This window comes from Lissotriton helveticus, chromosome 4_1 (assembly GCF_964261635.1).
Source record: "Lissotriton helveticus chromosome 4_1, aLisHel1.1, whole genome shotgun sequence".
Lineage (NCBI taxonomy): Eukaryota > Metazoa > Chordata > Amphibia > Caudata > Salamandridae > Lissotriton > Lissotriton helveticus.
In genome coordinates, this window is record NC_136063.1 from 97,295,313 (window position 1) to 97,313,138 (window position 17,826).

At 42.9% G+C, this 17,826-nt stretch overlaps 1 protein-coding gene across 1 annotated transcript in view; it reads right to left on the bottom strand.

Moving 5' to 3' along the window:
- Positions 1–708: 708 nt before the first annotated feature.
- LOC144828391 (uncharacterized) overlaps positions 709–17,826 on the bottom strand; it is a 99,419-nt gene continuing 82,301 nt past the window's right edge. The window contains exon 2 of the mRNA XM_078686507.1: positions 709–3,597. Coding sequence (XP_078542633.1) covers positions 1,974–3,320 — 1,347 coding nt within the window. The 5' untranslated portion in view covers positions 3,321–3,597 and the 3' untranslated portion in view covers positions 709–1,973. The remainder of the gene's footprint in view (positions 3,598–17,826) is intronic.

Here is a 17,826-nt window from a genome sequence, read left to right on the forward strand (position 1 = left end):
AATAGATAATCCCATGAATGGGCATGCTGCAAAACCTTTGACAGCATGACTGGTTCTTCACCTTACAGTTGGAGGGTCGAATGTAGATCATCTTTAGAGCTGCTGCATCACAATTGCTGCTGTAAATAGGTAGAGGCAGCACTCTCCAGAAGGAACACTTAAGAACTAATGATTAGTGTCTCCAGTAGCAGTAATATTCAGTATCAGGGGGTGGAGGGGAATCAGAAACACCCGAATCTTCAGCAGTCTGTTGTGTTTCATACAGCAAGAGGTGTGAAGAAAGCAGGTTTATTGCCAAACCCACATTGCCATGCTGGTGCAACTCAAGAGGAGCACTAGAGTATTACTGCCTACTGCCCAATGTAGTAGCCTCCAGGGGTCAAAGTGGTATCCAATACAGTTGGCAGTGTGAAAGTGGGTGTAGCACGGAGTCAGCATTGCCACGTTGCGATTGGTAGAGGTTGCATCATCCACATTGTCCACCAGTACCAAGCACCTTCAGCAGCAGTGGCATACTATGGCACAGATGGACCAGCCCCCAAGCCGGGGTTCACGATCACTGGCAATAGGCAATACCTGCCAATTTTGAAAGCAATGGTCACTGCAGAACAAAAACAGACTCAGACTTACTCTGGTTAAGTGCCTGTTCCTAGGCAATTATTCCTAACATGATTCTCAATCACCAGCAAAAAAATTTTTAGACTGGATTTATTGCCATTTTATATTTTTTAAACAATACTATTGATACAAAGTTTCAGGATTCCCAGTGTTCCATTTAGTTCACATGAGCAAGGTCTGCACTGACAAGTCAATCACCTGATGTATACTAGCTGCACTCGTTTCATTCCATGAACACACAAATCAAAGTAAAGTGCCAGTGCAGTTTGTGCTGGTGCCGTTGAAACAACTTAGCAGGAATTGCCTTGTGTCTCAAACCGTTCAGCTAGAGAGAGAGAACATTCTCCCTAGATGGAAGATCATTAGGGGTTTGTAAAAAGAGAGTTGATTAATTCTTAAACATAAATAATAAGCACACTATTAATTAAAGTATCTTAAAACATAGAAGTGGAATAAGCACAAATAACATAGGCTGAATGTTGAAAAGTATTAGTTACAATGTTTTTCTCAGTAGTAAAATTAGAATAAATCTTGCATTGAGTCAGATGCACTTCACTAATGGTCAGTGACTCCACTATTAGCACCAATGAGTAAACTTGTTCACACAGAGAACTGCAATGTACGGAGGATGGCCAGAATTAGTAGCTAGTCAATTACCAGGATGGTTGTGCAAAACTGGAGAATATTGTTTCCCAGTTGGTCAGACTGAGGACACTCAACTAAACCACTTCAGTATAACACTTCCATAACTGATTGCTTGAACTCTAGTCCACAACAAACAGAACTTGTCCTGGGTCTTGAGAATGGAGGAATAAGGGACGAATGATCTCAAATTATATGGAATAGACTCATGCAAATCGGAACAATTGGCTTTTGTGAGCTAAACTGAGTAATCACAAAGAAAGGACTCAAAGGCGTTATTTTCAAGGGAGAATGATGGATAAATAAAAAATATTGAGTCATTTATGTGTTGCTTCAAATGTCTGTGTAGAGGATTAGTTCAGCTTTTCTTTTTTCCAGAATAGAGTATATTTTTAAGGTAACAAGGGCTTATTTGTAACATTATTTAAATAAAAGAACTAAAAGAAAATAAAGCTAAATTGAAAGTGTACTGTTTATTCCTGTTTGGTTTGAGGAGTTCCCACAGTCTAAGCCTCATCCGACCCACCCACAAAAAGGAGATATAGTTCTATGTTGAGGTGGTCTTTATAATTGCATCAATCATCCTACAGACATCTTCTTCAAAGAAGTTCAGGAAATCTCGTAAGTTGATCGAGAAATCTCCTTATAGTTAGGACGCAGTTTCTGGAGTAGGGTCCTGCTGGGTACATATTCTGCATTAGTAATCTCTTAGGCTAACTGCCACCAGAATGTGAATTGTGCCCCAACTGCACGCTCTGATCTATCTCAATGTTGGGAACTACATAAGTCCTTCCCAAATTTGATACCGGGTGTTTCCTATAAGTGTGGATGCACCGATGTTTTAATAAAGTTGACCTCCTTGTGAAACTTTTCTTGCAATCTGTACAATGGTGTGGTTTGTAGCCGGTATGGATCATCTGATGCCTGTAAAGACTGGAGCATCGAACAAAGCTTTTCTTGCATTCAGTACACTGGTATGGCTTCTCCCCAGTATGGATTCTCTGATGAACTACCAGATCTGATGTCCTAGTGAAGCTTTTCTCACACCCACTACACTGGTATGGCTTCTCCCCAATATGAAGCATCTGATGTGAATAAAGACTTGAGGGTTGACTGAAGCTCTTCTTGCACTCTATACAATGGTATGGTTTCTGCCCAGTATGGAATCGCTGATGCAAATTAAGACTTGCGCATCGACTGAAGCTTTTTGTGCACTCAGTACACTCGTATGGTTTCTCCCCAGTATGGATTCTTTGATGACGAACCAGATCTGACTTTTGATCAAAAGTCCTCTCACATTCGGAACACTGATAAGGTTTGTCACTAATAGGGATAATTTGATGCCCAGTCAGCTCAGAGTTTTGACTGAAGCTTTTCTGGCCCTCTGTATATTGATATGGTTGCTCCCCGGTATGAATCTTCAGATGTGATTGGAGAGTGGAGAACAGATTGAAGCTTTTGCAACACTTAGTACACTTGTGTAATTTCTCCCCAGTATGAATTTTCCTATGCTTTAATAGACTTGATTTACCAGTGAACCATTTGTCACACTCAGTACAATGGAACGGTTTCTCACCAGTATGGACTCTGAGATGCCGTATCAGAGATGTCATAAACGTGAAGCTTTTCTGGCACTCTGGACACTGATACGGTTTTTCACCAGTATGGATCCTCTGATGAGAATATAGATTACCCCTCTGACTGAAGCTTTTTTCACACTCTGTACATTTGTACGGTTTATCTCCATTATGGATTCGCTTATGTTGGGAAAGATGGGCACTTTGACTGAAGCTTTTTTCACACAATTCACATTGGTATGGTTTTTCACCAGAATGGATCCTTTTATGATATAACAAAGCCTTTCGATAAGTGAAGTTTTTCTGGCACTCTGTGCACTGGTACGGTTTCTCACCAGTGTGGATTCTTTGATGATTGAAGAAAGATGAACTGCGAGTGAAGCTTTTATCACATTCTGTACACTGGTAGTGTTTGGTTGGGGCCTGGATCCTCTGGTGCTTGAATATATTTGAACTCTGAGTTGAACTCTCCATGCCGTCCATATGAGTTTTCACCCCAGTACAGATGTTTTTATACAACAAAGCGATCAGTGATTTTTTTTTGCTCACTTCATACACTGTCTGTTTGTGAACTCTTTCAAGATGGAGGTAAAGGTTAACTGGCACAGACCTGATGTGTGTACGGATCGAAACTTCAAGTATTTTTTCACGCTCTTTGCTCTGGTACTTTTATTTTGTTGCCACTGTTGCTTCTGAGAGTGTGTTGCAGTGTTAGCTCATCATACTTTGCTGTCAGTCTGTTCCTCAACAGTCTTTGAGGCTGTGAAAGAGAGGATTAATAATTATGAATGCATCATTAGAAAAGGTCAAGTGTTCACATGTGCTCAAAAATATTTATACATGCAATTCTTTTTTCAACAGTGTATGAGTATGCATATCTTTGTTGCTCTTGAGTACTGGGAGTCTTGTGCTTCGTTTTTCCACCTGCTATGGAATGAGAAGAGTGCAACACTTGTATCTGTTGATGTACAGTGTCATACCTGGAGGATGCAAATGGTGGAACTTCTATACAATTCAAGGTGTTCATTTTGGTTTAGTTTGTCTAAGTTGACTGTCATCATTCCCATGACTATGAATGGAAGAGGGTGGATGCGTTGGGCCAGGAAGAACAGGACACTAGGGTGCAGGGCTGAGTGGGTCCTTTATATGATGGGCCCGCGAGCAGTGGCAGCAGAAAGCTATGAGATTAATTTAAACTGCAAGAGAGCACAGCGATCAAGCTTGAATCAATCATTAAGATGCGGTACTAAGATACTCATTAGTTCTGTACTTGACAAGAAATAGTTAGAAAAAATGGGTGCAGATGGTGCTTTTCTGTGTACATTTCAAGAAATCTTGCTACAATTTATTTTTTTTAAAAGGGGCAAATGACCTCACAAAGACTCACCACTCTCCCTACACTCATGCGGACACGCCACTCACCCTGCACTCCTACAGACACATCGCTCCTCTCACCCTGTGCTCACAGATGCACATCACTCTACACCCACATACGCATACCCCTCACCCTGCTCTCACCAGTGCATACCACTCCTTGAGTGCATTTACAACCCTCACCTTGAACTCAGGAAGGCATGTCGCCCATCCTATATACTCATACGGGCACACAACTCACTCTATGCTCACACAGACACACCACACTGCACTCACATCACTCCTCCAGCTTTTACGCAGGAACCCCTAACCCTGCACACTAACACCCCACCGGCACATCCTTCGCACTGCACTCATACAGTCTCACAACTCATCCAGTGGACTTTCACTACTCTCTCACTGCAGTAACAAAGGCACAGCGCTACCCCTGCACTCATACAATCATACTGCCTACTCTGCAGTCACACAGGCACACCACTCACTCATAGTCCCAGCACTCTGGATTTACCCTGCAAGCACACAGAGACCCCAAGATTGAATCTCCACTCCAGTCGAGGGCTCTTCCTGCAATGTGTTGGGGAGGGGGTGTTGTTGTGTAGGCCCAGCAGGGGAACAATCGGGGTGCAGCAGTTTGCGAGTCCACACAGATGGCGACCCCCTCAGAAGTGCAAGTTAGGGGTAGAGAATGCATATATTCTGTCAGCCTCCCTCCCCTTTTGGCACCGCAGGAGCCCGAGCCTATGGAGTTAATGGAGGTTGTAAAAGCAAGGCTTTAACCAGCCAGGGCATGCCATCTCACTCAGGATAAACCTGGTTTGGGGACATCAGTTGTGCACAAATGTCTCTAATCATTACATTTTAAAGATATACAAAATTGAAAGACTTGCAAATGACCTAAAGATCTGTCTTTCAAGTGTGCCCATTTCTCTCCCAGTAAGTCTTACAGATGTCAATATTTTCCTTAGCATTAATTCAACAGCGATTCACATTTTCTCCCATTATTAATGTGCTATAGATATGCACTTCTACCCAGTAGGTCTTACCGAGTTCCGCATTTCTCACACAGTATTGATATCTTATTCATGATTGCCTATCCCAGTATGTAATATTTTAGGGGTGTGCCTTTCTCCCCAGTATTAATATTTTACAGACGTGCACATTTTCCCATGAATTGAGTCCTTGATGGTATGCACATTTCTCTCCTAGTATGCTCCTTGCTGAGGTGCACAGTTCTTCCTCCGTATAAATCTCTACAGGGGTTAATAACTCTCCCCTGTATTGATTTCCTGCAAACAACACTGGGTAGGAGTTAAACCATCTCCAGAGCCTCCGCCCTTTTCAGCTTTTCTTGCTGGAAAGAGTGGAGCGTCCTCCCGTCCCAATTCCAAATCCTCCCACGCCCCTCCCTCATCCGCCCAGTCCTCACTCAGGCAAAGCGATTTTTGATAAGTTATGTCCATTATTTCACAAAGACCAGGGCTGGAATTCAACAGGCAGAACACATTCCCAGTGACAAAGGTGCAAACACCCCCATACTTATAAAATAACATTGTGGATCTTGCTTACCACCTTTCCCAATGAACGTTTCATTTTTGTAAAATTATGGGTAACCAAAAGAGTCCAAAGTCAGAAGTCTAAACACAGAGACGAAAGAGGTGGTTTGGGAGACATGAGCTGGAACACATCTCTCCTCCAAACACTTTTCACAATAATCACTTTATTTCTGTGTATATGTTTTGAGCCCCATTGGTCAGCGACATTCCATAAGGGGAGGACCTTATTAACCTACTTTGCGGCGGAAAATACAGTTGCCTCCAATTCCCATGCTCGTTTTCAATTCTGCCTGTGAGACAGTTTTTATAACTTTTTCCCAGATTTTCTTTCCCATTTTAAATGTGTGGATCGACTATCTAGAAAAGAGTGTTGTCTGTTGGTTTCCAAAGGCACTTTAAAATCCACTATCAATAATAAAAAACTTTGTAAACCACTTCACAACCTTTAAATAAAAGAATTGCTATGCATTAAAACAACCAATGACAAGGATTCAGCCTCCTCATTTAAACTATGTTACTTTGATTAACATAGTTGCAAGAAACGGGTTCATATTCTTTTACTTACCCCTACCGCTGCACAACCGGGGATACATTGAAGAGCTGGTCGTGGGGTGCAGCCAGGGTCCCCTCCAGAAATGGAGCTGCAAAAGGGTGGGGAATGGGCTGTCGCCTCCGGAACCCTCCTGTTCCGAAGCAAGGACGGAGCCAGGAGGAAACAAGATCTGGAAACCGGCAACCCACAGAGCAAAAAGTCCACTATTTATTTAAAATAGCACAGGGCCCAGAATAACTTGAAGTGCCCTGATCAGGTCTCACCTCATGTGTGAAATATCGCAGAAAAATATGAACTCCGCCCCCAGCCCATCCTCCGACAACCAAAAGCATACCAGCATCAAGTGAGGGAGAGGCCTGCACTTTTGTTGACATGTAGCCACCACTGCCTCTCATGTCTATGGTTATGTGTGGACTCCGCCTCGAGTCACATGACTTAAGCGCCAGGAGCAAGTAAATTCACATGCATTAAAAAATGCAGCAGCCACCATCTTGATGTCATAACACTGCGTTGTGCCTCCAGGGTGAGTAAACTCTGGCCCATGCACAACTACATACCCCTTTCTAACACTAAACATGCATTGGCAAAGCCAATATATGTCAGCAATCCAAGAGCTATTGCCTTTGGCAATGTCAATGCAATTTATCTGTATTTAATTAACTGGGTAAAACATCTATTATGTGCTTCACAGTGCTACAAAGAATGCTGAATCATGCTCAATGCAAAACACCAAAGACATGAAAATAATTCAATTGGTTAATTTAAAAAAAGGCAAATCATTACCTCTACCCACAAAAAGTAAACAGGTCATACAAGTAGAACACACTCCAATAGTATGTAGATGAAAAGCAATATCGAAAGTCAAGTAAAGTAAAATAAATAAGGAAAATGGCTTGTGCATATTAAATACACTGTGTGTGAATGTAAATATCAATGTAATAGACTTGTTGCTAATTAGTTTGTTAACAAGTATAAATGCCTACAAAAATCCCATTAACGGAGGGAGTACCTTGATGTTATGAATTTATGTTCTGAAGTAAATGTAGATTGTCATGCCGGGACCATGAATGAGAATTAACTAAGAACGGAACAGACTTGTGTTATAAAGTTACTATCTTGGACGAATATAGCATTAAGCTGAATTGGGGGTAAGAGAAAGCATTAGCGAAACAACCCTATATGAATCGATTGCAGTGCCGCTTACTTTGAATCTTTTTGTGCCCGCCCAATGTGTTGCCTTGAGAACAGAGGAGATTCTGGCAGAACACAAAGTGGAATCTAACATGTACAGTGGCCACAGGAGAGAAAGAAAGTATACAAGTGTGACACCTCATCACATCATGGAGTTGCCCTTGAACTGAAACTTCATGGGAACTATATTTTCTACCGGACAAGATGCGGGAGAGAGTCTGCATATCAATGTAGTTCATTAGAAGCAGCGAGTGGCGCATACCGGCATGCAATTTAAATTTTAAATATTATAATTATTGCCTAGGAGGATGATATGATCGCCTCAGTGAAAAAACAAAGGCACACGGCCTCCTGATGCAGCCACTATGGTGAAAAATGGAAGCACGGTGGCCATGAAGCGGTCACCGCGTTGGTGACACCTCATCACATCATGGAGTAGCCCGAGGAACTAAAGCCTCAGGGGAACTACAGTTTCTACCGGGCAAGATGTGGGAGAGTATGTGCGTATCAATGTCGTTCATCATAACACCAAGAGGTGCATACACGCATGGGGTTAAAATCTTAAATATTATAATGACTGCCTAGGAGGATGACATGATACCCCTCTTACAAGCGGGTGCAGTGCAGAAAAAAGTAGGGCGCGCAGCCTTCCAAAGCAGCGCCATGCTGAAAGATGAAGCGTGGCTGCTGTGAACTGGGTGCTGTGCTGATCAAGAGAAATGCTGCTGCTCTACTTGGCCACCAATGCAGTAACCAGAGCCTTGCGCCGTGTATTAAATGGTGCCGCACTGTAGCAGGAACAAAATCACGCAATGGAGAGAGGGAAAAACAAGTGCTCATGTAAAGTCCTCCAAATCCCCCCAAAATGTAGATCAGAAAACATTTGCTAAAATGGGGCCCTGGGGAGGGAGAGTAGTAATTTGTGAATGCTCTCGGGGAGGGCTAAAGACAGGAAGAGGCATGACACATGCATGCCGTGCAAAAATGCGGAGGAATATAAAAGCGGCGATGGTGTAGTGTAGTTCCTATTATCCCAATAGGCTCTGCGCATTGGAATAATACCTTCAATAGTATAGGCCTAGACCAGACGTTAACTAGGTCTTCTATTGTCGATATTAGACTTAAAGTTTTGGGTTTGCCAGCTAGCTCAGAGTTCACTAGAAACTTTCTCGAATAGGCAAGGAGGAGTTGAACCTCCCTGGATAGACAAGAAGGGATTTCGTTTCTGACAACCATAGAACATGACAACTTTGCTCTCCCCTAATCAAGAGTGTATCTCTAGAGTCGTGTGAAAACAAAAGACAACTTATTTTACTCAGCCAGTACGTGCATTCTTAGTCTCACCAGATTGTAGAGAAAAGGAAGAGACGGGCGTGTTCAATAAAATATGTTATTTATTGATCAGTCTCTTTTCTCATACAAGAGAAATGGATCGATATTATCGCAATACTTATGGTTAAGTAAAGTGCATACAATAAAAGCAGAAGTATAAAATAATACTGTAAAAACATTTATATGGTTTCTAAGCCATAAGGTGGTTTAAAATGGATAAAATAGATACATACACATATACATTTGACTAATCGTACTCAACTGGTGTTTCTAACTACGCCTACCCCGGTGTACCTGACCTAAGCCTAATACGTGGGCGGGAATAGAAAGTAGCAGTTTAAGTTAAGTTTGTTTTGCCAAGTGACTGACTCAAGAATTCTCTGCAAGGGGTTATTCAGTTCCGTACCTTGAATCTAGGATGAATGAGGGATGGTATCTCTCGTCTCTGGTCTCGATATTCCAGGCTGCCTGCGAGGGCTACCCGGAAGCGCCGGAGCTGGATTTCTCGGCAGGAGAAAGCAGCATCTCGTTCTCAGCGCGTCAGGAAGGCGGGGCTGCGCCAGCGGGGTCTGCTCTGCTCTGGGCTTCGGCAAGTCTGGCTGCTCCGATCTCGTCACCACCGCGTGTGTTTGCTTAAGGCAATACCGGTAATATTTATACCTGTAAGGTGCCGAGATTGACGTAAGGATGGACATAGATACGTCAATAAGGATGTCATACGACTTGGTCGTTAGCACATTCTTTTGCTGAAGTTCTCGATGAAATCAAAACAATGGCCGCAGGGTTTTTCCCAGGTTGTCATAGGTTTGATTTGTTTTGAGAACTCCGTATGCCTTATCAGGGGCTGGAGGAATATCGCTTGTCTAATTAGATGGCAAGCGTTATGACCTAATCAGATAACACGTTCCTGTGCCGTAGTGTGGCTTAATCAGATAACGGTTTCTGCATCATGGGATGGCTGCTAGTTAACTTGTTAACCAGAACAGGGTCAGGAATAGGGGGATCGATACAGAACCTATAAGAATACATCACAATGGAGCCACCAAATGAGAAGCCTATGGGCAGGCTGAAGACCACAAAGTATTTACAACATGTCTCTTTTCGAAACAGCAAATGTGCTGTCTACAGCCGAAAGCTAAAAAAAAGAGTTTCAGGTTACTGATTGAAACAGATTAGCAAACAAGCATTTTGTTAAAGCAGCTTGGTGTTTTTTTCCCTGTACATTCATGATGGGTCTACACCCACTATGCTCTTTAATACTAGCTGCCACTGCATTAGTGGTGCTCTCTCCCGTTGCAAGGGAAAATTGCCTTTTAAAGATCGAATTTGTGAATTCTGTAAGTACAGTGGGCAAGATCATGCGATGCTACGATGTACTATATGGCCTTGTGACGCTGCAATATGAAAAATTCTGACTCTTCTGACGGAAGTCTGTATGGGCAATGACAATCTTGTCTGGCTGCATTTGTATTGATTGAGGATATATGCACACAGTTCTCATAAGTTTTCACAGGCTGACATCTAAATTCGGAACTACTAGATTTGTATGATTTGGCTCTTTTACTATTATTATTATTAGGAGTTTATAAAGCGCCCTTATACCAAAGGGTGTCCTGGCGCTGCACACTGACTCCCTGGAGTACGAGGGGTTAATCCCTAAATAACCAAGTCTTCAGCCCCTTTCTAAAAGAGAGGAGCTCCTCGGCCGTCCTAATATGTGCCGGCAGGCTGTTCCAACCTTTCGCTGCACAATAGGAAAAGGTATTTCCTCCCCAACTGGCCTTTTTTATTCGGGGCACCACCACTAGTCTGCTTTCAGCCGAGTGTAGTGCTCTCCCGGGGACATACCAATCGAAGCACCTATACAGAAACTCTGGGCCACTGCCCTTCAATGCTTTGATTATCGTGCACAGAGCCTTAAATTGACCTCGTCTGGATACCGGCAGCCGGTCCAGTTGGCGTAATCCCTCTCGTACAGAGGCAAACCTTGGAATGCCTGTAAACAGTCTCGCCGCCGCGTTTTGTACCATCTGTAGTCTCTACAGGTGTTTTTTTCAGATTCAGGTACAGACTATTAAAGTAGTCCAAACGCGACAGAATAAGGGCTGAGACTGCTAACCTGAAACCATCGGCTGGAAGAGAAAATTTAATTTTTCTCAATATCCTGAGGATATGGAAGCATGTTGAAACCACTCCACTAACCTGCTTCCCAAAATCCAGTTTCTGGTCCATGATCACTACCAAATTCTTTGCCTTGCATGTGGGGACTGGCGGCTTCCCCAGTGCATCAGGCCACATATCTGGAGTCCAGATGTTAGGATTATTCCCGAATATCATGACCTCGGTCTTCCCTGCATTCAATTTGAGGCAGTTCGAGGCCATCCAGCCCGTAGTGTCTTTCAGGCAATCATGGCACCTCGCGGCCATATCTACTTGCGCCCTCGTTGTATGGATAACATGATTTGTGTGTCATCTATTTATCAGTTTCTTTATGGGATAACTTCTCAGGATTCCTAAGCCCTGAGAAAGTCTAGTAAGACGAAACACAAGTTAGCAGTGCCTTTTGAACGGACAGATTTTAGAAGACTTAGATTGTACTTCTCTGTGTATTGCCAACTGTCAGATATTTTATCATTATGTTGACATCATAGTACAATGTATTTATTAGACTGGCCAAATGATTGATGCTGTATGTTCACATTATGGCGTGTTTGATCATATACTTTTTGGTATTCATATTTATGCCATGTACTTTGTAAGAAATGGAAACTAACTTTTGCTATAATGTTCTGACTTGTGTAAATTAGAGAACTCCAGACAATTGCACAATGTGATGTTGGGCATTGTTTTTTGGAAAGTCCCATAGTTATACTTTTTTTTGCACCAGAAGAGTTGTCTGGTGTAGCACCTTTCTTATGTTCTGACTAACAAAATTCTGTGGAGGGTTTGGGCAAGTTGTTACACTATTGCGGATTGTAATATCTCAAAACTGTACATTCAATTCAATGTGTTCAACCTTTGAAAAGTAAAGCATTCCATTAACAAATAGTTTTCATTCAGGAAACTCTGAACAGAATTGAAAAAGAATAAGCAAGTATCAGAAAGTAAAGAGTAACACTTACCAAAACCTAATTTACTTTCAAGAGGATTCAGCCATGCGATCCTGTAGGCCGCCCAAGGAGCAGATTTATGGGCCTCCAGTAACAGTGTCACACTAAGTACAATTTCTGCCTCAAGCACCACGTTAGCAAGTGCAGCAGATGGCTCTTTGCTCAGCACCATATTAGCCTTTGTATGCAAAGCGTTGTGCTTTTGTACAACATGGGGATGCAGGAGATAACAAAAATATGACCCTATCATGTCACAGCCAAACTATGCCTGTTTCTATGCTTTTAAAGGCAAACTGAGAGGTGAGGAGAGCAACACAGCTGGGGGCTGGTATTTGAAGGGAGGAAGTAAACACGATGAAGAGGGCTAGAAAACACAAGCATGTTCACGTAGGGCTGGCTAAACGAAAAGGACAAAAGCAGCTCTTTAAATAAGCAGTGGAAGGATACAAGTCAGCCGAAAGGACTGTAAAGCGGCTTTACTTCAGGGGAGGGACAAGCATTAGTAGGGGAGGGACAAGCATTAGTAGGGGAGGGACAAGCATTAGTAGAGGAAGACAAGCCATGTAATAAGAAGCAAGCAAATGAGAGAAACAATAAAGTCAACCAATGGTAAAAAATGGGGCGTGCTGTAAGCTTACTGAACGTTCACAATTAGTCCTTTGTAGGTGAGACCTAAAAAAGATTAACAGACAAAGCTGAGACATGGTTGAGTTGGCACAGTTAGGCACAAACAGTATACTGATAGTATGGACTTTACAGAATTGCGGGTGGGTTGGAATTTCCAAAAAGAACGTTCAATGTACAGCTCAAGAAAACCACATTAGATAAATCTACATGTAATTAACGTAAATGGAAATAATGCTGGTATCCTGAAACTCTGGCATGTTTTCGGCCCTCCTGTAACTATGTTGGTCTCCCCTAGCTTTGAAGGAAGATAAGAGGCTAAGGTGCAGGAGGACAACGAATAGAGGTGGTGACACTATCCTAGAAACAGGCGGAGAAGTGGAAAGAAAGTTGCAATGTGAATCAATTTTATGACAATATGGGGTTTCATCCAAGGCATAGCATTCTCTATTCATATGTTGGTCAAGACAACCAGCCTATATGGCTGGAATAAGTAGTGATACATTTTAGTTAGTGGTGGGCAGAACTCGGGGAGTTTCATTCTGTGGAATTCCACAGAGTTACATGAAATCTCTGCGAGATTCAGCAAAGTTACGAGAACATGCACAAATCGAGAAGGAGCAGAAAAATCAGTACAAACTGCACCATGGGATGAGCCAGAGGGCAATCCTTGTCGACTTCGTTTTGCTGCCACTTAAGTAGATTTTATACTCAAGCGGTTGCTTTCTCACAGCGAATGGTTGCAACCGCCTGCATTGCGAAAACCTTGCTGGATGCCCTTCTAGTGTCAGAAATTCATATTAGGAGGATGCAAATTCTCGCTCTAAAACTTACAGTTGGCGAGCAATGCACAAGAAAAAACTCAGAACACCATGACCAAAACTCGGCCAACTGTGCCTGGTGGAGCGGAATGTATCACCCACCCCTGCTTACAGCTGGGCTTTCGTAAACTCCCAAAGCCAGGCTCCATTTTGAGCGCATTTTGTAAGCATGTCTGCCTCCGCCTTGGGCCAACATTCAGCACATCATTATCTTTCACAGAAATCATGAAAGTGTCAGTTCATCTAAACAATGATTTTGCTAACACATAAGGCAACACAAGTTTGCTACAAGCTCCATGATATCTTCATTTCAAGGTGTGACAGTGGTCATGTAAAATAAATATGTAGTTTGAGTAAATCTATTCTCATCATGATGGTTCATACCAGTTACATCTCAGATTAATGGAAAAGTCCCCAAGGTAGGGGGAAATGTAAGTGATCAGCCCTATGTTGAGGAGTGGTGCAGTAGCCAGGGCAGCTGACTCCCGAGCACAGGGTTCACGGTTCGATCCCCGGCGGCAGCTCAGCTCAGCTCAGCACCATGTGACTCTGGGCAATAGCTCACTTAAATTCCATGACAGCCCACAGCGCCTTGAGACCGTAAGGGTGAGTAGTTTTACAAATACGGATTTACATATATATAAACCCCTTTAACTGACCACTGAAGGAGAGAGGCATTTGCCCTGGTATATACCAAGTGATCCTGCCAGACTGCCACAGCATCCATTCCTAGGCTGACAGTCGATATAGAGAAGAGCTGAGTTGATGTGCGTTTTCCTTCTGCAGGACCACGCTCTCCTGGCTGAAGTCTGATAATCACAGCTGCTCCGCAGTGAATAGGTATTCAGTACACCGAGTCCCAAGAAACTAGCTACTCCATGCTAGCATGGTGTAGCGCATAGAAGAAGTCTCTATGGTGTTAGGCCGCTAGGAGCATTCTAATCATTTGAACTGTTCATAGTATTCGCTCTGCTTGTAACATGCATTAGTTCTGTTTTAATTATATACTGTGTAGTTATTATTCATGTACTAAGAAACAGGATGCGACTACTGAAATAAACACTTTTAAAGATGTATAGTGTACTTTCTCAGTTTACTGTATCCATGTGCTATTCCAAAGAACACAATTGGGTTTGGATTACCACTGTGTGCCTCACCTAGCAGGTACGCCCAGTGAGATTGTGTGGGGCTACAATAACCTGGAGGTTTCCACTCAGGCAATGGTGCATTGAACTCAGTCCAGGCACCCATGGGTGGGAAAGCCAAACCTTCTAGACCTAGGCTAGTGTCTCCTGGATAAAGGACACATTTTAGCCCTTGGTATAAGGCAGAAAAAGTGGGTGACATGCTACCAAACTGAAGCAAAGATATGTTTGCTTGGCTCAAATAGTAACAACAGAACAAGAAACAGCTTTGCACTTTAATTCACTCCAGGTACAAGGCACTTAATAGTCTTAACTTCATGCATTGTATTGAAGTTATTTCCTAGACAAACTGACTACGCTCACCCATACAGTTGTGTATTGTCAAGAAACTAGTGAACAGAGATACCCAGTCTGCCCACTTGTGCTCCAATCAGCTTCATTTACCAGATGAACATGGAAGCCAATATTTATTGATCTATCTTTCTATTGGGTGGTTAAGAACGTTCAAATATTCACCTCTCAAGTTCTCTAGAGGTAGGTTTTTCACGTTTTCCGAAATCTGAAATGGTTATTTTCCTCTTTTATCCATTGTGGGAGTTAGTTCCATTAGAATAGCTGCTTGGATGCTAAATGATTTGCCACCAAAAAAAGCACGCTTGAAAAAGGGAATTGTCATATGCTTTTCGGAGGATGATCGCAGCACCCAAGTGGGATTACAATGTTTAAAATTAAAAGCTTAGGGTAGACCATGATTGAAAACTTTGTGCCGAACTTTAAAATGAAACCCCTTGTATATGGGCAGCAAGTGCAGTCACATGACAGAATTTGTGCAACTGGAAAACTAATTCTGGATAACATGCAGTTTAGAGATATGTTTTGCCTTGTTTCCTAAGAAGGAGCCTATAAGATGTAGCAATGAAACAAAATGTAGTAAGAGTCAGAATTCTGTTTTAATGACAGTTATCAGATATTCCTCTAGGGAGAAGATAGAAACCAAAAGGGACAGCAAGATTCTTTAAAGTAGGAGCAGGTTCATAACAAAAGCCTATCGAGAGACATTGGGAGCAGTACAAATTAGCATAACTTCTGATTTTGGTTAGTTTTATTTAAAAGATGGCTCTGAGACATGCAAGTTCAAACCATTTCCTAAGCTAGAGGAAGCAAGTCCCTGGCATTACCTTGCCCATTCCAGATATTTAAAAGGGATTGAATATAATTGACATATCTCTCTCATGCAGGAGCCAGGTTAGAAGATTAAGATATACATTAAACAAAAGCAGAGATATAAAACAAGCATTTACAATGCAACGGTTTCGCCTTTGACAAAGTTAGAGCTATTGGCATTGCAAATGACAAATTGTTTATGTACGTGTTGGTTTTGAAAACAGATAAATAAATGGCATTGTCATTTACAATGTCAATAGCTTAATCTTTCGCAAATGCGAGACCTAACAAAAAAAAATTTACATTTGGATTTGAGGTGTATGTGGGGGGGCAAAAATAGAAACTTTAGCGTTTGATAGTGTGCGTATCACAAAGCACAGTTAAAATGTGGAAAATAGTTGAATGACTCTAATGTCAAGAGTTCTAAAACGCTCTTCGACCCGTAAAGAAAGGCAAAAACGCCAAGACATTGAAATAATAATGATAGAACAAAAGCAGTGATGTAATTCTTAAGCAGTCAGTAGGCAGGTGTGAGCAGTTAGCCAATTTGTTTTCTATGTTATAAATCTCGGTCTCCTCAGGATTTTCTCCGCTTTGTTACCGGTATTTTTTGTGGTTGTTAACTACAGGTACCAGAATGCAAATGGCATCAACTCAGACTGGCGCGCGGGGTAGGCACTACATACCTACTCGAAAATGCGAGGTACATAAACAGCCTCTGCGAATGTAAACACGGTGTATCACAAAGGGAGAGGGGATTAAACACCGCGGTTCTGCAGATTTAAATAAGTTTCCAAAACTTACTCTTGTGCTTGCCGCCTCCCCAGGACTGCTTGGCCAGGCTGGGGCTTCTGATAATAACTAGATACCTTGTATGCAGCACCATCGAGTGATTTTACAGAATGAACGCACTGGGATAAATAGATTTTTGGAGGGTGAGGTAGGTTTTCAGGGTAGGTGATACCTCGGAAATTTTGGGAAGACACGCAGTTTCTTTGTAGTGTGGAGATTTGCCACGGATGACACCTCTGAAACAAGGGTGAGATATGACATATGCTAAAGCATCGAGGCTGACTTCCATCTATTTGCTCATCTACCCGCTTGCACAATTTACCTGCAGATGCCTCGCCCCACACTTTCTTTATTCAGCATGCTCTATCTCACCCAGACTCACTCACTCTTCAAATCGAGGAGTTCATTCCAACGTCAAAACCCATCACTTAATCCTGGAGGAGGGGGTTTCACAACTGAACAATACATCCGATCCCTGAAAAAAGGTAAACCCTTTACTGCGGTGGGGACTTCTTTTTCAGCAATGCCATACTACTATCTTCAATCTGAGGAAGGAGCGTTTTACAAATCTCGCCAAAACCCATCGCGCGACACAAAAGCCTTACGGTGTGAAAAGTCCCTTAAAATATTCGCTTCCTCCAAACCACCACTACCTGAACCCGACTAGTTATTTTCTCGACCCCACTTTTTCAATGGGGGAAAATCTGTTTTAAAAAATCCCCGGCCTTCTGTGTGCATGCTAAATCTTCACTTTTATCTCCGTTCTTACGCTCACTTTTCTCGGATCAAAATGTGAGCGAAACATATTATTATACCTTTTCTCTTCTCATCGGCTCCCCCTCCCTATCCACACTCACCGTCAGCTCAATAGACACAGGCCTGGAAACAGCGCCACAAACCGACCGGAAGTGACGGCTCGGAAAATGGAACTATCATAGAGCGAGGGCGCTCTGGCTTTCTAACAGCCGGAACTACCCCAAGACGAGGATGTGCTGTACTCTGTGGAAGACTCTAATGCCATAGAGTATAACGATCTCTAGACTCTTGTGTCCGTGCCCGGTATTTACTGGAACAGCGTGGGAATTACCACAAGAAGCACGGGCGCACGGGACAGCAGGGGGGGGGGCGGGAACGGACAGCGGGAGGGGGGGCGGGAAGGCAAGTAAAAAACAGCACGGGCACACGGACAGCGGGGGGGGGCGGGAACGGACAGCGGGAGGGGGGGAAGACAAGCACTCACCTGGACTTCCTCCAGCGGCGGTTGGCCGCGGAATGGCCAAAACAAACCTCGACGAGCAAAAAAAATAAACCCCGCCCACCGCCGCACTGA